Source organism: Homalodisca vitripennis, chromosome 4, assembly GCF_021130785.1.
Source record: "Homalodisca vitripennis isolate AUS2020 chromosome 4, UT_GWSS_2.1, whole genome shotgun sequence".
Lineage (NCBI taxonomy): Eukaryota > Metazoa > Arthropoda > Insecta > Hemiptera > Cicadellidae > Homalodisca > Homalodisca vitripennis.
The window spans coordinates 176,053,029-176,074,324 of record NC_060210.1 but is presented as its reverse complement, the minus strand read 5'-3'; the positions used below and the strand labels follow the sequence as shown (position 1 = coordinate 176,074,324).

General features: G+C 30.9%; 2 protein-coding genes across 2 annotated transcripts in view; one reads left to right on the top strand and one right to left on the bottom strand.

Moving 5' to 3' along the window:
- Positions 1-10,620, bottom strand: part of LOC124361311 (neuralized-like protein 4) — a 151,121-nt gene extending 140,501 nt beyond the window's left edge. Inside the window, exons 1-3 of the mRNA XM_046815357.1 lie at positions 10,379-10,620; positions 4,011-4,112; positions 1,218-1,331 (exon numbers count right to left, since the gene is read on the bottom strand). Of these exons, the coding sequence (XP_046671313.1) occupies positions 1,218-1,331; positions 4,011-4,112; positions 10,379-10,528 (366 nt within the window). The 5' untranslated portion in view covers positions 10,529-10,620. The remainder of the gene's footprint in view (positions 1-1,217; positions 1,332-4,010; positions 4,113-10,378) is intronic.
- A 4,187-nt stretch (positions 10,621-14,807) lies between these two features.
- On the top strand, positions 14,808-16,570 carry LOC124360704 (solute carrier family 35 member B1). Its single transcript, XM_046814534.1, has one exon. The coding sequence runs from the start codon at positions 15,030-15,032 to the stop codon at positions 15,987-15,989; it is 960 nt and encodes a 319-aa protein (XP_046670490.1). The 5' UTR covers positions 14,808-15,029; the 3' UTR covers positions 15,990-16,570.
- Positions 16,571-21,296: the final 4,726 nt, after the last annotated feature.

Below are 21,296 nucleotides of genomic sequence, written 5' to 3'. Positions count from 1 at the left end.
TTAATATTTCAACTCAATTTCCTTTGTTTTCATTTCATTACCCAATAAATAACAGGTTTTGCAACTGTAATAAGTACAAAAATGGCTGACCACACAGTTCCAAAACCTGTTAATAACACTTTACAGATTCAAAACCAGTTATTTCCAAACTTTATTGTTAAATATCTTATTAACTAATAATGTGAGATTATATAATTTTCTATCAATAACAAATCTAATTTTTCTTAATTTTTTGGTAAAAACCTCAAGTGGTTACCATAGAAACAAACTCTTTCAGAAGTTTTTTGTGATTTCACGAAATTTACAAAAACTGGAAATAACGTGTTTCGCATATGGGCTAATTACTCAATTGTAATTTAACAGTGCCAATTGTCTCTTATGTAGTGAAACACTCACTAGAAACAATTGCCCCTGTATGGCAATCCAATGAATTTTTGTTATTATTATTAATCTTTTATTATCTAAAAAGAGATTTATTATGAAATTTTGTACACCACTTAATCATATTTTATTTATAATAATTTTTGTAAATTGAACACAAGAACTCTTCCAATAAGTAGTCACCCCTAAGCAAGATACTCTTTAACAATTTTCCTACAGCATTTTTTATAAATATTGCTTATTGCTTTAAATAGTAAGTTGTTCACAAATTAATGTTTAACCTATGTTGATTGCTTTTTTATTGTAAAAGCTCAAATTGTGTTGGGCTAAATTTAATTCTTTACGTCTAGTATTATAGGAATGGACTTTACTCTGAATATTTATATTTTCATTTAATGGTCATAGACTGTTAAAATACTCAACTTTGTAAAGTGCTCCTTCACTGATTGAAGCCTTTTTGAATTCAGTTTGACTCTTATTGCCTTATTTTGAAGTAATAAGATTTTATCAAGGTCCCTTTCCCACCATAAGTTGCCAAACGTAAGTTATATAGGAATGCACATGGACAAAATAGATGGATTTTAATAAATCTAAGTTACACAGAATCACTATCTTCCTTAAAGTGTTTAATCCTGAAGAAATTATCTTTCTATATGAAAATCCCAAATAAGAATATTATCAATGTGTAGTCCCAAAAATGTTGTTTTATTGAAATAATTTTATTAAAATAAATTATTTAAGAAATATATTTTTAAATTATACATTAATATATGTAATAAAACAGTGTAATAAGTTTAGAAACAAATTTTTAGTGAAACCTTTTCAATAAAACATACCTGAGAAGTACGCATAACACCTACAAGATCTCCTTCGATGGCTTTGTCCAGATCAACCCCATAAGTATCGACTGTGGAGACTCCATCTTTGAGAATCGCATTCCCAGACAAAACCTAAACAACATGCTAACCTTAATAAAAAATGAAGTGTTATACATTATTTTTCATTCATAAATTTAATCTCATAACCAACGACTTGTGACTGTTTGTTCTATTGAGAAATTTATTATGTACAAATTATCATCAGAGTATAATCTGACATTTACCTTGTCCAAATAGATGATAATAAAGTAGTTGGTGATTAATTTAATCTATGGAATTCTTATGAACATGTATGTGTTTAAACATGAAAGGTATTCAATTTAGATAAGCTTAAAAAAACAGGTCCAAATTCCCTCATCAGTTTAATTTTAAAGTCTATATTTAAAAATAAATTACTTCATTACTGTGCATTAGCAAGTATTTCCATTTGTCCATTTTCATCACATAAAATCCTCAATTTATAAGCCTGATGGATTAGACTTTTAAGAACTGAACCTATATAGCATACATCAAGACCTGGTAGCACACATTTTGCATAGTATGTATTGTTTCTTAGTCAGTGACTTCCTTGTTGTACATTTTGGAACTATATCTCCGATCATATCTTCAACCATTATTCTATATATTAGACACTCATATTGGGGCTGCTGAAATGATTCTGAAAATTTGTTGATGTAAATTACAGGAATCTTTTATACAGTTCTAAAGCAAGGTTACGCTTAATGCCAAAAGGGAACATATTTTGCAGCTATGTGAATCTTTTAAACCAACTTAGATCAAGGACAGGCACCAAATTTACATATAGAATTCTTCAACAACAAACTGTGTGGAGCTCATTTATGATTTCATCAAAACAAGTTGACTTTGTCATAATGACCCTTTACCGCACCTTAATTTAAAGAGTGAAAAAATGTGATTCTCAAACATTTCTTTACTGGAGGGAAATTTATCTTGAAAAATATATATAAAACACACAAAAAATATGAAAATTTCTCTTTTTAGGCTTCAAAGAAAAACAAATTTTGGATTAAAATAAAGAAAGTGGTGAAGAGTTTACTCAAGAATGTAACAATTTTTCACAAAGATTGTGGTTATTAAAAAAAACTGTGAAGTGCCTCCTTCAGGTATTTAACACCCTCTGACTGGATTGTTTTATTATTTTTGTGATATTTTTATTTTGTCTTAATATTCAAAATTGACTTTATGATTTCAAGATAATTTGTATGGATTCTCAATATTCACATTTTTAGGGAGTTAATTCAAAAGTAATTTCTACACAACATTTCTGCTCAAGCTTGCAAAGTGTTAGATTTTGGTATAGTTAAAATATACCAAGTTAATTTTCCATTTCATACCAAAAACTTGTTGTCACAAAAGTCTTATTTAAAAACATAATACCATGATGCAGAGAGAACATTTACACCCATATATCCTACCTAATACGAATTTGAATTTTTAACTAATGATATAGCTTGTCATAAGCTGTGAGTGTCTGCACACATTCTCACAATACACACACAAGCTGAGATGATAGCTTGCACATGTAGCTGACAGCCGCTAATGGTGGCATGTATGTGTACCAGGACATTCCATTCACATTTTGTTTTATTCAGTACGGCATTCTGGCCTGGTGTCCTCCAACATACTAGTCACTTGCAGTGTCCCAGAGCTATTATTAAAACTATATTAAAGAAAAGTTAAAGATATTTCTCTAATCAAATCTTTATTGAATTGTCTGTGCTGAATATTTGGCATCTGTATATTACATCCTTATTATTACACATTCATTAACATGGGCTCTATATTTACTGATGCATAACCGTGCCACTAAAAATAAATTAAATTTGGGATTTTACGTCTGTAGACTCAACTACAGTAGTGAGTTTGTCAATTCATTCTATCTAGCTTGTGGTCCTTAAAGGAATTTACCACACATTATTGAATTGGAGACTGGGAGTACTGACATATACAAGCAAAGGGTGAGTGCGTGGTTGTTCCACATCGGTCATGAGGATGGAGAATCTTTCATATGTTCATCTTACACTTGAAATGTGTCTGAATCCATGTACACTCATAAAACATTACATAATACAATAAAAAATACATTTTGCTTTTGAATCATTTACCATCAAACTTAATTTCTTTATAACAATAGTTACAAATCCATACTCCGAATATTCCTGACTATTGAGTGCTTACATATCTTATAATATATTATTTATATAGTCGTGTAACACAGAAAATGTTCTCAAATCATGATGTTACTTTATTGAATAGTTTTACTAGCATTTTATTTCAATTTGATATTAGTTTATTTTCTGTTTTCCTAAGTATATGAGCACTGTTGAATTATAATATTTGAAATATTCCTAACATAAGTTATAGTTTATTAAATTAACGTAAGTGCTTCAAAGGAAAACTGCCTGATATGAGTTCTTCCGAGCATGAAGACAATGGTTGTTAGCAGGGAATTTTTTATGACTTACTTTGTATTCTTGACCATTTGTGTCTTTATTGAAAATAAAGCTAATTTGATTTGGTTTAACTTATGAACATATTCTTAAACCTATATTTCTTATTTAACAAATAAGAAGACAGATATCACAAACTCCAAATCCTTTAAGCTTTACCAATTATATATGTTTGTCGAGTGATCGTATCAAAGGTCATGCTGAAGCAATAAATAGGTACTCTATCAAACTGTACACACTGTGGTAATATTTATATTAAAAATTATAAACAAATACTAACCCAAGTGTTATTTCGAAGATCTGTTGCACTTGGTGGGAAGTTTACTGTAGTTGGGCTACAACTAGTGACTCCTATCTCAAGACTCCCACTCCATGAATAAATCTGAAATATTAAATATATAGTTAAATTTTTACAGTAATTTAATTTACTGGACTCTTAAGCATATCAAAAAAGTATTTGAAAGTCAACAGATTTTTTTACTGGCAAACAGTAAACTTGGGTAGAAGCTGTGACTTGGCAGAATAATGGGGATACTGTCCCGCTGCTTGTATTAGAAGCACTTTTCCTCTCTACAAATATTTGTAAATGGTGGTTGTAATCACTACAAACTGCCTTGACCAGCTTTTCGATATTGGTATTACAACTCATAAAAACTTATCAATTTAACCTTGATAAAAAATACATACTCTAGTAATAAATTAATCATAATTTTTAAGCATTGAATATGTGTGTTCATTTTATAAATTTCTTCATGTGTTTATACAATAATCTAAGTTTTATTTTGTGTAAATATTTCCATTTCGTCTCAGGGTTTGAATTCTGCTTCTTGGCTATACTCAATTTTCAATTGGCATAATATAAGTAGGGGCCACTGCTAATTAATGAAGTTCTTTACTTTTTCATATTTGAATAGTAATTCAGAAAAAATTCGGAAAATATATATTAATAATAATATAATTGAACAATATTTCTTTTGATAACATTTTCCTTCGAATTTTATTTCAAGGGAAGTTTTTGGGTGATGTTCTTTCAATTTGATATAGAAGCTTATGAGATGTCTGTCTCTACTTGGTCTGCATGGCCATTCTCTTGTAATATTCAGGGTGATTTGTTTCTGAAATCTTTCAGGTTTATGTAGGGCTTCAGCGATGTTTGTCTCTAGATAATCTGCATAGCCATTCTCTAATAATATTCAGGGTGATTTCAGGCCCAGATTTACAAACAGGTTGACTGGGCATATGACCAAGACGGTAAATTTTCAGGGGGTGGTTGCACAGCGGAATAATAAAAAATATTTAGGGAAAATTGGTTTTGGGGCAAAAGAGGTGCAACAGAAAATTTAACTTTTGACAAGGGAAGTTCTGTTGGTTGAGAGTTTAAGTTGGCAGCATTGCCTGTGAGCCTCCTGCTTGTCATTGACACTTTCTTGTGTTATAATATTCTATTACAATAGTTTTAATATATGAATGTTTGTATGATTTAGTGGTTTGTAATCATGAGTAATATGTTGACTGGAGAGGAGTACAGGAAACGTGCTGCTAAAAAGCAAAGTGATGAACTTAGGTTTTTGTAGAAAGTGCCAAAAATTGGTAATTTTTTCACTGCAGCTGCTTTTAACTCCTTTCACTGAGAATGTTGGTGACTTGGCAAAATCCATCGAACTTAACACTGTTGGAGCTTAAACAAGAAGACTTACTTGGTACAGGCCAACAAATAATTCCACACTTTGTTAATGTTACTGTTAATGTTACCGTCAATGATAAGCTGAAAGTTGAAGTTGTTCAGTAGAGGGAAGGAACTTCAGAGGCAGAGTCAGATGTAACTTAAAGCCTACCAAATTCGTTTTTTTATACATGATACAGCTACTTGGAATGTTAGATTAATCTTAGTATTCAGAAATGTTCTTAAACAAAGCCCCAAACAACACCTATTGATGGATTTTTCAAAAATCACTATGAACACACACAATGATGCAAGTAGAACTGTCCTAAACAATGTTTAAATGTACCCTTCCTAATTTTAAGAGATTGGAGTATCCAAAGCAAGTTGGACAATAGTTTGTACTCCTTGCTGTTTGTTTCAACCAGCTAATACATGAACCCGTTTTCTCATAGGTTTTAATGACTGGGCACAGTTATAAACTACTAAAACCTGAAGGAAACAGGAATTTTCCAGATAATTAACAGTCATCCAGTGATACAAGAAAATCAGTAACACTACGTTTCAAGATCTGCAATCTGATCTCTTACTTAGGTGAATAACTAATCTAGGACATAACTACAATCTAGGTGAAAGTAAACAAATCAACCCAGAACATTGTGACACACATAAGTCAGGAATTATAACCACCACGTTGTGTATCAACTCCAATGATTTTAAAACATGCACTTAATAAAAACAAAACACAACACTAATTATTAAAACTGAACTATAGAATACATACATATCATAATAAGTCTGCATTCTCTGACCAACCACCTAGAACTGACCAGAAGCCAATAGCAATAGCTACCGTAGTACTATTTGGTTTTATCCAGGAACTGTAAACTACTTTTACAAAAGCTTAAACACAATGGTAAAGTCATTGTCAGAAACTGACAGTCAGCAAGAGCACACACTGTCTTGGCTTTGGTAAAAGTTTATAAAAAAATAAAATAATCTTTGAGAATGCTATCTATGGACCCCAGTGTAAAACCTGCCTGTAGACTGGACGCATAAAACCTTGAGGATAAGTTGCAGGATTTTGAAACCATTCTTTTTCTAGTTGTATGGAGTGACATTTTGGAAAGAGTAGACAAATGTTCCAACAACCTACAGAGTGAAAGTCTTAATTTGATTTAGGAATAAAAGAGTTAAAAACTTTGGAAGGATTCTTCAAATAGGGCAGGTTTGATGATTATGAGAAAATCACTCTAAAACTGATGTTATTGAAGTGATGTTCTTGGCTACTCAAGAGTAAAAAGACGAAAATGAAATGTGTAAGATCGAAGGAGAAACTAGACGAAAGAACAAATTTTAAAAAAATAATGTATATTTTAAAATAATGGACTCACTAATAGAAACCCTAGCTAGAAAGAAGGAACCATATGAGGTCACAGCTTCCAAGTTTTGCATCTTATACTCAGCTACCCACTGGAGTCAACATATATGAAAAGAGAGGATTCAAAAGTGTGGACGATCTATTCTGAAGAGATCAATGTAGATTTCTTGAAAGAATGTGTTCACTTTCAGATGTATGTCGAATGTAGACAAACTGTACTGCGGAAAGAGACTTTTCAGTGCTGAGGCGGGTAAAAATAAAATGCTAAAAGAGCAACTGTACGGAATGGAAAATTGAATTCATTGGAGATTATGTGCACAGAAAAAGACTTGACTTAAAAACAGATTTTCTGAAATCGTACAAGACTTTGCCGAGAAAAGGTCATGGAATAAATCTTCCATGTAACTTCAGGTAAGATTTCGGTTAGAACTGTCAAGATTTCAAAATGCTATTTAAGATCATAGTCGCAAAATGCTCATTTCTTTTATTTTCTGGTTTTCTCCAAAAGTTACAAGTTTATGTTTCTTATTAGTTTTATGTCATTTTAAGTTAAGGAATAGATTTTGTCTAATATACATCTAGATCCAATTTATAAAAAATTTCCATTACTTTCAAAGTTCCAGAACTCAAATAATACTGTCCTATTCAGTTAATGTTCTATTACACTAATCCCTAGTAGAAAATTTGTTTAGTTTGTATCAAAAGTATTGCGTTTATTTTACAGCTTGTTTTTTTAAACCTTTGCGTACTCAAAACCTAGATTTTTTTTAAACAATTAGATCTATAGTTGATTTTTAAATGTTTATGAGAAAAAAATATTTGTAACATCAGTACGAAATAAACTTTGTAATGTAGTTCATTATTTAATAGTCTTTGGTTTAAAGATACAAAATACCTACCAGATTAACTTTTAAGCAAAGTTTCATTAATAGTGATACAGGATAGCCTAGTCAAATTTTAAAGAAGGGCCTATATACCTACAAAAATAAGTTATGATTTGAATTTGCTTATAATCTTGCATAAATTTGTAAAGCCAAGATACAATAATTGGAGCAAGTTTGTTTAATAGCATGTCATGAGATTTGAGTTTACATGCAAAGCTCAGTACGATCGAATAATGAAAAGTGGTTCAATTTAAGACGAGATATACACACAGAGTACTTGGAAGATAATAGTAGAAACGAATAAAAGTAAAGTCATTTGTTATTACCTTGGTGTTGTCTATCAAACAGTTTAATCAGTTTATTAGTAGTGCCTAAGCTAGTTAGCAGTAGTGTTATAGTGTCCTATAAAAGAAACTAATAAAGAACATCTAAATATTTAAATTTGTCTCATCACATACGTATTAGTGAGACAGATAGATAAAAACAGAAAGAATGTAGCAACAAAGACATACAGCCTGCAAGATCTTACTGCAGGCTTCACTAAGTGTAAAGTGTATATAATATTTAAATATATCATATGGCATAAAAATATACCATATGTAACACAACAAATTATGAAAGTATAATAGGATTTCAGACTTGTCCCATCATCATATATTACTAGAAAAAGAAGACTGTATCTTGAGAACTAGAATCTATCCTCTGCTTCAGGTGTTACTATCTTTGAGACATAAGGTTAAGATAAAAAATTTATTTGTACTTGCATAAACTTATGTCTTAAGTTTTCGAACACCCAAAGAAAATTTCCAATCCTTGTAACGTAGTGTTCTATTGTGAGTAACATATAATAATGGTAAATGTCCAAAACACTGTTAATCTTTCAAATCATTCACTGTCAATAATATATTAGTAGGTTCTTTATATCAAAGTCCTCTGGTATTTTGAAAGCAGACCCTAAAAAAATAGCAAGAATGGGAGTCGGTGGAAAGCGTTTTTTTTTTTTTTTTTTTTTTTTTTTTTTTTTTTTTTTTTTCGGAATAATGACTGGGGCCATTTTTAGTACATTTGACAAATTGTATGGTGTTTTATCAATTTTACAATTGAAGGGACTAACATTTTGAAGGAATAAAATTGTTGTAGAATTTCCACCAAATTTATTTTCCTGTTAATATTTGTACATGTCCTATGGTCAGAATAATGTGTGCAATATTATGAGAAGTTGTATTATTAATTGTAAATTTATAAGATGTAAATGATTAGCTTCAGATCAATAACAGCAACGGTGCCAGACATAAAAATTGTTTGAGCAGTTTTTTAACCATTAACAGAGAACAGCGGATAAAACTTCCAAGAGTGAGTCCAAAGTTGAACAAAAGAAGCTGTCCGTGTTTGTAATAAAACAGTATATAAAATTTCATTTTGTTTGACTACTTTTTTTCTACAAAATAAAATAATAAAATAGTTATATTTGTAACAAATAAATTCCTTATTATTTTTTTTTACTGAGGGAAAATTCTAGGACCCAGCTCTTAATCCTTTTAGGAGTTTTGTAACTTTGTTACCTGTCTCCCTCAAGTTTGAGGCTTTGGCAAAAATAAATTAGATTTGGGGGTTCCTGTTTAAACTTTTGGTCTCCAGATAAGCTATTAAGATCATTTCCTGATTTTAAAAACAGCAAAAGAGATCAGCCACATCTAAGAGGAGTATATCCTAGTACACCTTCCAATACCAATAGTTGGACAAGAGCTCATTTCCCGAGTAATAATTACGCATGCCATCCTCTGAAGACTCTGTAACCTCTTAGCTGCTGTGCATTGTTCTATTTTCAACCACCACGCAGGAGCTGCATATGTGACCACTGTTTTTTAGGGCTTCATAGATCTAATATATCATCATGGAATTCAATCCCCATTTATATTCAAAAATCTTTTACAGACACAAAGAGCTTTTATTGCTTGAAATAATAGCATTTTAATACACTTCATTTGTATCGACATTTTTATCTATGTTTTATTTTTTACATATTTTGTTATTGTTGTTGATAAAATCGGATAGACCAACAATGAATAAATATATTAATTTTATTTATTATTTTAGTGTAATCAATGTAGCAGCCTATCAATATTTTTACTAGGTATTTTATTCTAAACTGTTTTGGTTGCCCGATATGGTTGCAGCCAGTGGGAAAAGTTCATGGAAATCTGAGATGGTGTGAGACATTGACTGGATGAATTGATGTAGAATGATCTGGTTCTGATGATGAACTGGCCCACATTATTTCTTAAACATGTAGGCCCTATTACATTAAATTGTATCAAAATTAGTAAAATATTTCACAAATTCTCAGAAATATCTATATTAATATTACACAGCCAGGCATAAGTTTAATTGAACCAAGAATTGTTTTGGGTTAAGGAGATAACAAATAATTCAGATAAGTTAAACATTTTCCTAATTTAAAGCATTGAAAAATTTATTGCAGTGGTCAACCACATTTAATAATCTAGATAAAATGTAGGTCTTATATTATTTTCAACAGTTGCCAATTATCCTGAAGATAAATAATAAGGTATATAAACCTACTAGGTTTACCATCTCAATTAGAATACTTTGGTAAAGAGACAGCACACTGGGGGATATTTATGAACTAGTAAACAAATAAACTTCAGTGGTAGTTTTATAGTTTCTTGTATTGTATAGTAAATGGTAAAAATACCACTAACCTTTTTATCTATTCTAATTTCGAATAATTCATCATCCAACAATGGTTCACTGCTTAAAACTAACCCATAATTATACTCGGCCAAATTTCTACTTGCAGTTTTATTATTGTTGCTTAATTTAACACTTTCCCCACATCTCGAATGAAACATAATCGTGACAGGATTCTAAAACAACAGACCATTTCCAAACTAACAAAAACAGAAATTTAACAGACTACAAGTCCATCTGACAATCAGCCATCCTACTAGCAGAACGTTTTTTAGTATTAGTTTGGTTTATATTTTCCGAACAGACAACAACTGCTAAACATACCGGAAAATGATACGAGATTTATCCAATGGATAGCAGCACCTCTGTGGTCATTTATTTTCTGTACACCCTTTAATTCTTAACAAACAGATTTTAATTTTGTATACTGATTTATAAACTATAAAATCACATTATTTTATGTATAGAAGATGAAAAATTATTTTATTTATAATAAAATTATCGTACATGACTTATAATTAAAATTGAAAATGTGTATGTTGGTAGCCATTTTGTGGGCGATATTTTACTATGAATTTTGAAATGTTTACTATTAAAATAATATGTTGCATGGTTCGATCAGAGTCATTTTTCGTAATTTCATGTATTTAACTCTTGCCAGCTAGGCGCTGCCGCTACCAAGCGCCGTGCCTCCCGGCAGTCCTCTATTCTCGCGTAGCTCAATTTAACAAGTGCAAAAAATATCAATTTTTACTGATGTGGTTTAGCATTTATGTTGAACACTGCAATCATTAGCATCTCCACAAACTCCGAATAAGTCCGAGGCCGTCCATTTACGTAACAAAATATAATACAGAGAATTTGAGTGATCAGCAGTAAAGAGCTACACTAAATAGTGTTTATAGTTCTTTTTCAATCTGGGGAGTCGACATGTACTAATGTGCATGTTCTTGCGAGGGTGGAGTAAAGGCCCAGTTTATATAAAGGATATTTCCATGTCGACTGTGAACTGATGCACAAGTACGAAGATGACAAATACTGATGCTACAGTTTAGGGCTTTAAGAAATATATTATTTGTAGTAAGTAAGGACAAGTGAATAAAATTTAATATTGGCTTGAGGGTTGAAATCGCTTCCGATTGTATTTTAATGAGATTGGAATAATATGATCTTTTTGAGGTTGTGGAGCGGGGAGGGGAGTGGAGTCCAGAAGCCATCTCCTCTTGAGAGAAATGCCTTATTTTATAACGAAATCGGATTTTGATCAAACCGTAAAACCGATCTTAATTATAAATATCTCTTCTAACTAATTCAGAGGTAAGATAGTTTTCAATTGTGATTGTTATTTCTAAATGTCGAACAAATTATTAGATTAGGTGCATTATTAGGTGCATTATTAGATTAGGCTTTTAATTTGCACAAGATTGATGGTGCGATGGTTCTAAAACGTTTCCGTATTAATATACTGTAACACTTTAAGATATTATAAACCTTATGAGACAGAAGTCGTAATTACCATATAAATTTGTACGTAAAATTATTAACTTCGTGTAATACAATCAATCAGAAATTGTTGCTATCTGTAAAACTATTGACTTATAACTAATCAATGTTATTTGTATACTTATAACACATTTGAATGCCCGATATCTTAAAATTATATAGTTATCAAAGATTGCTTGAATTGATTGCTAATTTTATTTAAAAAAATCATTTTTGTCTCGTGAAGTACTCAAGATTAAGATTTCTATACAGCGCAAATGCAAATGAGCGCTATATTGAAACTTTTTATTGATTCAGACTAGCTTACGGACTTATTCCAATAATGTATAAGTATAAAACTTAGCGTCAAGTTTGGTTTGAATCGATTAGGAATAATGTCATTATTATTTATAGAATGCTCCTGTATAACCTACTATTCAAAACTTGGACGGCCACGGTCTGAAAACTCAACAAAGATACATCAAAAACCATTTAAGTGCAAAAACAAACATTATTGCAAATAACTAGGAAATGCTAAAAGAACTCTGTTGTTTAACTCTACGATGCATGATAACTGAGCTACATCCATTCCAAAGTTTGAAGGGCTACTATCTTTAAGTGTTATTTAAAACTTAGCAAAAATAAAATCGTTCTACTCATACCAACACACAGAATAAGGGTCAGCAAATGAACCAAATCAATGAAATCTTAACGCTCAATAAAAATATAAAATATTTTTAACTAGAGGTCTTGTTACATTTGTTGTCACTTGTCTTTATCACTACTTATACTTATATATAGTTTAACCGTAACTTTTTTTCGCAGTACCTGTAAGCCATAATGATTTTTAGAAGCCTTCCTGGTGGTTAATCTGTACCTGTGACACTATGCATATCTTGATTCGACTGTTATCATCATAACTATAAGCTTTAAGTTTGTGTTGAAAACAAATCAGGACAAAACCCATAGTTACGGCATAATGTATCAAATCTTTGATCATACTAGTTACTCAAAGTCTTGTATAACTAGTTTAATCAAAGATCAAACTGAGAAGGCTGGATGAAATATCCATAAGATTTTAATTATGATGGCCCCGTTACACACTGGACGGTTGACAGTGACGGGAAATCCGCCATCGTCATTCCTCAATCAGAAGTATGAAAGAATTAAATAAAAGCTTAACTATTATGAAGGTATAAATGACGAGGTGGCGGCACTTTGAGCCGGCAGTTGCACTCAACTGCTACTACGAGTACATTCGGCGGTCGTTTACCGTCGCTGTTCAGAAAGTGGCCTACATGACCAAATGTGCGTCTATATACTTCACAATGTTTGACACTCATACTGTCGTAGTAGCTGTCACGCTTTGGCAAAACAATGTTTTATTTCCTTAATTCTTCAACTAGAAAGTATTACAATAATGGTACAATTGTAATACTTTCCTGTTTAAAGAATCATACTACACTCAAATTGATGATACAGCGATGGGAAATCCTCTTCCATGTTTCATTGCAAATGAAACTACGGCTAAAACAAAAATGAAATATTTCCCAAGAAAGTGGATACGATATGTTGATGATGTCCTTGCAATATTTAATAAAAATGAAAACCTACAAAACTTTATCTCAACCCTAAATTCATTTTACCCTACAATTAAATTTACATACGAAGTTGAGCAAAACAATAGTATACCATGTTTTAGTAATTAGACACCGATAAAAACGTGAATTTGACATTTACAGGAAACCGACGCATATAAATAGATTTATTGTCGACGAATCTAGCCATTCACCTCAACAAAAAAGAGCTAGTTTTCATTCAACGATTTACAGACTTTTGAATACACCACTCTCTATCGATAACTACAATAAAGAATTAAACTACATAAAAGATATTGCTATTTTTAACGGTTACAACACAACTTATTGATAACATACTTTACAAATCAATCAAAAGAAAAGTAAGAAAATCTAGAACATTACTACCCCTTCAAGATAATAAACAAGAATTCATCTGTACAACATACAGTCAACTCAATTACAGAATCTTTTAAAAAAGCATACAAACAAATCTGTCACTTATAAAACAAACAACAAATTATCAAAAATATTAGGAAATCCCAAGAATAAAACCACATTCGAAAACAAATCACGAATTTATGAAATTAAATGCAACGACTATGATAAATTTTACATTGGCCAAACAAAAAGGAACATCAAGACACGATTCAGAGAACACTTTGCACATATAAAATAGGGAAGAAATGAAAAATCTGCTATTGCGAATCACTATATTGAATCTGGACAAACCATCTCTAATAAAAATTTACGATTATTGAAAGAAGTTACTAACACAATACATTTAAATGTTTGGGAAACATTTTACATTAACACAAATAATCAAGAAAAACTTATCAATAATGAAGACGGGCCAATTCAAAACTCAATTCTACTCTCATCTCAATTTATAAGAAAGTTAAAATGTAATTCTGTTTAAATATTTTGTACTGGCTAACCATATATCCAAATCTTTTACCATATGTTATTATAATATCTATTATTTAGAAAAATGTAAACATTTGTTAATTTGTGAAGTGGCTGATGATGGAATCATTGATTCCGAAAGGCCTTACGCAAAAATAAAAGTTATATTGGAAAATATTTTATTCATTTATACCAGTGGTAATAAAATAATTTTTTAAGATAAATGGTATTATTTATCAACTGATATTTTGATATTAAGAATAAAATACATTCAGCCAATCAACAAGGAAGTGTCTTGAGTAGCGCTCCTTTCAGTGTAGTAGCCAATTAGGGCATTATCTGAAGAAGAAGAATGTCATGTATTTACATTCACCAAATGCCAATGCTTCAGTATTTTAGCGACGTCGATCTCAATTTTGCTGGTTAATCTAATAACTTCGTCATATGTTTAACAGCTGATGGAATCTGACGTGTCTCTACTGCTCTATTCGTTGGAACTTGGATTTGTTGTGGTGGTCTGGTATTGAGTTGGTGGATTGTATACTCAAACATATTATTTTGTTTAATATTGTACTATTTCAATTTTGAAAGTGTTGTCCAAGTTTCTTTGCACTTCGTGAACAATTGTGTGTGTCTAAAAAGGGTTTACAGAACATAAGTGCATTTTGTACTCTAAAACAGTATAAAACTGAATGAAATGGATAAACATTTGAAATTGTTAATTTATTCTGGGGGAATTTTTATTTGTTATTTTTATTATGGACTTGTGCAGGAAAGAATAACGAGAGGGGTGTATGGAAAAACACCTGAGACTCAGGAAAAATTCAAATGTATCCTAGCTTTAGTGTTTGTTCAATGTGTTGTGAATTGGATGTATGCACATTTCCTTTTAAAAACCTTCATGAAGCAAGGTGAAAATTTAACTTCTACATTTTATTTGTGTTCATCTGCATTAACATATTTTTTGGCAATGGTGTGCAGTAACATGGCATTGCAGTGGGTAAGTTATCCAACTCAAGTCATTGGAAAATCTGGTAAACCTATACCAGTAATGATTTTGGGTGTACTGCTAGGGAAAAAATCTTACCCAGTACAAAAATACTTTTTTGTGCTTTTAGTAGTTATCGGTGTTGCACTTTTTATGTTCAAAGATGGTCAGTCATCTGCTACTTCAGCAGACTCGGTTGGCATTGGTGAAATGTTGCTTGTTCTTTCACTAACAATGGATGGCATTACAGCTGCCATTCAAGAGAGAATGAGATCAGAGTATAAAACAAAATCTCTTCATATGATGTCAAGTGTTAATAAATGGTCTATTATTTTTCTTGGCATTGCTATTGCATATACAGGAGAAATATTTGATTTCATAAGTTTTGTTCAGAGACATCCTAGTGTTATTTGGGAACTCATCTCTTTCTCATTTGCCAGTGCACAAGGACAATTGTTCATATTTTTAATGGTGGAACATTTTGGACCTTTGCCATGTTCTATAGTTACTACAACAAGAAAGTTTTTTACAGTGTTTGGATCTATAATATTTTTTGGAAATTCAATGACATCAAGACAATGGATAGCCACGTTTATCGTGTTTACTGGACTTCTGCTAGATAGCTTGTATGGGAAAAAAGCACCAGCAAAGGTTGTAAATAAATCATAGAATCAATATATAAATTGTGATCATATTTTACTATGCTACTAAATTTAGGCCATGGATGGTTAAAAAAGGACAGGGGTCTAATAAAATAAAATTTATACATTAGGCTACTCTAAGACTTCGTACAATGTACTATGAAAACTGTGCTAGATCTACTTAATAGCGTCATTTAAATGTATGATTACATTCCATTATAATAGCCTATATAATACTGTAACAGTAAATAAAGTTTCTGATAGTTAATAGGAAATAATTGTCAAGTAATTAATATATTTTTATTAAAAGTAACTTAGCCACTTGTTAAATAGTTATAGTCTAAGGTAACTTAATTAACCAGTGTGATTGTAAATTTAGTAATTTTAGGATTATATATTCAGTTCCTTTTATTAGAAGTTCAGTTTATGTAAAAGCAGCAGTCAAGATTTCTTGTATTTGCAGCCAATTGGTCCTCTTGCAGAGGTTCCAAGCATTTTAATTTTACATATACAGTAAATATATTTAAATCCTATTGTGTTCATTATTATGATTAGGAATGTTATGGGAAAATTCAATTAATGATAATAAAAAAATGGTTTGGTTTCAATTTGATTTTTGTGCTGTTTTAAAAAAAGGTTGTGGATGTCACAACAAAATTATATATTTGTTTAAAAGGTGGAGTAAGCCACACAATATGTTGAATAACAAGACTTAGCTAAGGTTGCATGTCAAATTTCAAATATATAAACCATTTCATTCTCGAGATGTCAGAAGAGAGATATAAAGAAAAGAAATTTTAACATCCCCCAACACACAAAAGATAAATTGTGTCACCTGCTGAGTGATGATTCAAGTACGCTCACCAAATTCCATTTTTGGACATGTACCATCGTAGAACACATTACTGTCTATTTAGCTATGAAGTTTCGGTAATTCTAAGCAATATATGGGTCAACCTCGATTTTTCTCATATTACAATATAATGTTCCAATAGTCAATTAGAAAAGGAAATGACTAGAATTTCTTGCTGGAAAGCAGTTATAGGGAGCAGGCAACCGCGAGAATTACCTATTAGTGATCAGGGGCACTGACGTGATCTGGGCTTCAAATTTGGAACTACTCGAGTTAATTTTTTTTCTAAAAGAGCAAGCAGCGCGAAGCGCTGCGCAGCGGGCAAGCATCGTGCGTGATCTTCGTCTATACTGAATTGATTCAGGCCAAAGGAATGACACAGATTACTTTACCAGATTTTTACGGAAATTTTGTATTGGGCGGATTATATTGGTTTACTTTGCTTTCCGGCATGTAATTATGTGTTTAAAATTGTTTTACATACATTACCTACATTATATTGTAATATGTAATAACAATTTATCAAAAATTTTTAATAAAAAAAAAGGATCACGCACGATGCCTGCCCCCTGCGCAGCGCTTCGCGCTGCTTGCTCTTTTTGAAAAAAAAAAATTAACTCGAGTAGTTCCAAATTTGAAGCCCAGATCACGTCAGTGCCCCTGATCACTAATAGGTAACTCTAAGCAATATATGACCGTCTGGCAGTTACCTGCTCCCTATAACTGCTTTCCGGCAAGAAATCCTAGTCATTTCCTTCTCTAATTGACTATTGGAACAATATATTGTAATATGAGAAAAATCGAGGTTGACCCATATATTGCTTAGAATTACCGAAGTTTCATACAAAATTTAAAGTCTACAAATGAAATATTTTATGAAATATCTTTTCACATGGTACATGTTTATTTTTGTTCATTAAATTAGGTTTCAGAGCAGTGTTCAAATAATAAAATTTTCGGTGATCTAAGGAGGTTAACACAAGTGTTCATTTTAATAAAATCTTGTCTCAACTTTTAGCACTGTCTTTCCACTCCATTATTTTATTTCTTTTTACTCTACGAATAAAAATGTCGGATGTTAAAATCTCATATGATTGTACTGTTTGTTAAGAAATGATTTATTCTGCTGTTTCTTCACCATCGTGGTTACCTGTAAAGACAAATGTAAAAATATCTGCTAACGTTCAGCAAAATCCCACCAAGGAATGACATGCACCAACATCAATCTCGGTGTTGGCTATATAGAAATGAAGCTTCATGCAAAATTCAGGGTTATAGGTCAGTTCGTTTTTTAGATATTGTACGGACAAACAGACAAAAATTAAACTTTTTTATTTGCTAACGCTCAGCCATTAAAAGGTTTAAGATATATGCACAAGTTATAATTTTTTTGGCCTTACAGCAAAATTTGTATTATTGACAAATCAATAAAATTTGTTTTTAAGTGGCACATCTGTCACTGAATTTAACCAAAAATCACTTTTGCTTCAAGGATAGGCTATAAAAAAAAACTCCATTTTGTAAAATAACCCTAGTTCTTAGGCTTACACAATGGGTCCGACTATTTTGCTGACCTGGGTCAACAACCGACAATCTGTTCACCGGGAGCAAAAACTGAGATATCTGAAATAAAAATTTGGAATGAAGAAGTATTAGGCCTTTAACATTCTCTGTACCATTCATAAATTTGAATTCTAGACCTATTATGCATATTACAAATAATAACCCGATGATCGGATGCTAAAAATTTATATATCTTTTACTACTGGGGACCTAAAAGACTACATTATTAGAAAAAACAGATTTTATTTGCTTACTATGAAAATTATAATATACATTATAATGATCGGTTCTTGTTTTGTGCCTCTTAAAGGAAAGTGATGTCAACGAGAAGGAGGCCAGTATATCTCTATCTACTACTTGTTATTACACGATATAAATAAGTAACGTGTTATAAATATAAAAATTTAATGAGCACTCACGTAATAAGAGCTTGAATTTGAACAGATGATGTATATTTTATTTTCAGCTTTTACCAAAACTTTGCTTATACATTTCAGGTTTGATATATATATATATATATATATTAACCAATACTACTTTTAACTGGGTTTGTTTCTTAAACATTTGGCTATGTTTTGGAAAAACAACATCGTTAACGATTTTAACATTTTCATAAGCAACTAAGAATTTCAAAAACCACATAAGTTATTATTTTATATAGCCTATATATGGCAGGGTTGTTACAACCCTCAAAAAGTTAAAAGTGAAGAACCCAATATTATTTACAACTATTTAAAATATTGTTGTTTAATATTTTTAATATTAAGTGTAAGTAACAGAAATCACTTTTAAAACGAGAAATAAACCACATTTGTGTCCTAGGCATTAGAAGAGTTTTATTTTTTTTAATTTTAAAGAATACAATTCTTTTTAAATAATTAATAAATAATTTTAAAAGTGACTTTATTCTATTTATACAATTAATGTTAAAAATATAAGAAATATGATTTATGGTCTAAAATAATATAAACTGTCAAATTATTGCCTACTAAAATCAAGCAGATTTAAACAAAGTAATAAGCTCACACAGAATGATCACCATAAACATGAATTGCTTAAGGTTGACGATACTGTTTTTGAATACCAAGACAATTGGGACTTTGGAAATCTGCATTTTGGCTCATCAATATTATATTAAAAATTAACTTTTTTCAATTAAGAGAAAAAACAGCTTATCTTTGAAACAATAGCATTGTCTCTGGTTTTTCCACATTAATACTGAGTGATTGGCAATGGAATTTCATAACAATGTCATTTTAATACTTTATGTTTAGAGCTTTGTAAGGTGGTAAATATAGAAACATGCACGTTTTGTTTCATGTTAGGTATGGAACCGTTCTATGTTATAGTATTTCTGTTAAGAATCTACAGCTAATATTGATAGTCCAAAAACAAAGCTTTCAGAGTTTAAATAGCTACATGGCAGCTGCGGATAGGTCTTATAGGGACTGATTGTATCTGCTAAATTTATGATTTTTATCACAAGTTACAATGAAACAATCTGACACTTGGTTATGTATTTACAAATTCTGTAATAACTTTGTATTTTTACTCCACATATGTAAATTTTGCTGTATTGGTAACCTATTGTATCTATGTATATAATATACAGTTAAACATATTTTTAATACTAACATAGTCGTAGATATTCAGGGTGACAGTGTTTAGCTGAATCTTGCCCATTTTAGACATGGAGGCCTGAATATAAAAACAAATTTTTTTCTTGCTGTTACTCAGTGATTTGTAATATTTACATATTAAAGCAGATCATTTGAATTTTGATCACTCTCATTGATATAATATATCAATATTATTATTAATATTAAATATTATTCATGTAGCACAAACGTATTTTAAAATTGAAGTTTGATTATTTTTGGAATTAATTTATTGATACAACTGTAGGATAACTACAGCTATTATTATTTTTGTTGTGTATATAGCATAATGTACAGTAATGTCTCTTGCACATTTAGGACTTTTTAATTATTACTGTGATTGAAGGCTCTTAGAGCAATTGGAAAATTTAAAACTAGTAGCCTTTATTATGAATCATTCTGAGAAGATATATTATCCCTATGGGACGGGTGTGAACAGCTGGTGTACGCGGTTCGCGTACCCTTCACCAGAGTCGCAACCATCGCTTCATCCATCAGCCCCTACCTCCGCTATCTCCTCGTCTACCCGCAAAATTCACGACCTTGTAACAAAGGCCAGCAGATGTTCGGGGTTTGTCAATGGTAGTCGGAACTGCTCGGTTCTGTCTACCTGCTCTTTCGCTATGAACCGCTGCCCATTTCAGGTCTCTGAAACAATATTCTGAGACGCTCATGAAAAGTTCTCATGAATTTGAAAAGCTCACCCATCTGCCTAGTGGCAATTCAAAGTCTGCACCTGTAAAGTGTTAACCCGACTGCTCAATACCACAATTAATTATTACACTGTGTCCAAAACTGTGGCCGTGCTGACAAATTAGGTAAATTGAATTGAACTGTTATGGATTTAGATAAACATATTATAAACAATGTTTGTCTGTAGGAAAGGAAAGGAAACTAATCACTTAATCTAAATAAATAATTTATGTATATTTTCAAATATTGATATTGCAGACACTATTCAATTTGTTATATATTTTAATTATTTTATAACTACATTAAGATGTGACAATCTTTTGGAATCAGTAAAAATGTTCTAAACTATTATATTAATCCATAAAGAAAAGAATAATTTTATGCAAATAATTAGAACTACGATGACTTCACATTTTATACATTCATTTTGTAAATTTTATAGGCTAGCCAGATTAAAAACAATTCCTATTACATATTTAAGGCGCATATTACATATTTATGTAGGTTAAAAATATTACACTATACATTTTAAATCATACATATCAATTATTATATATTTACATAAACC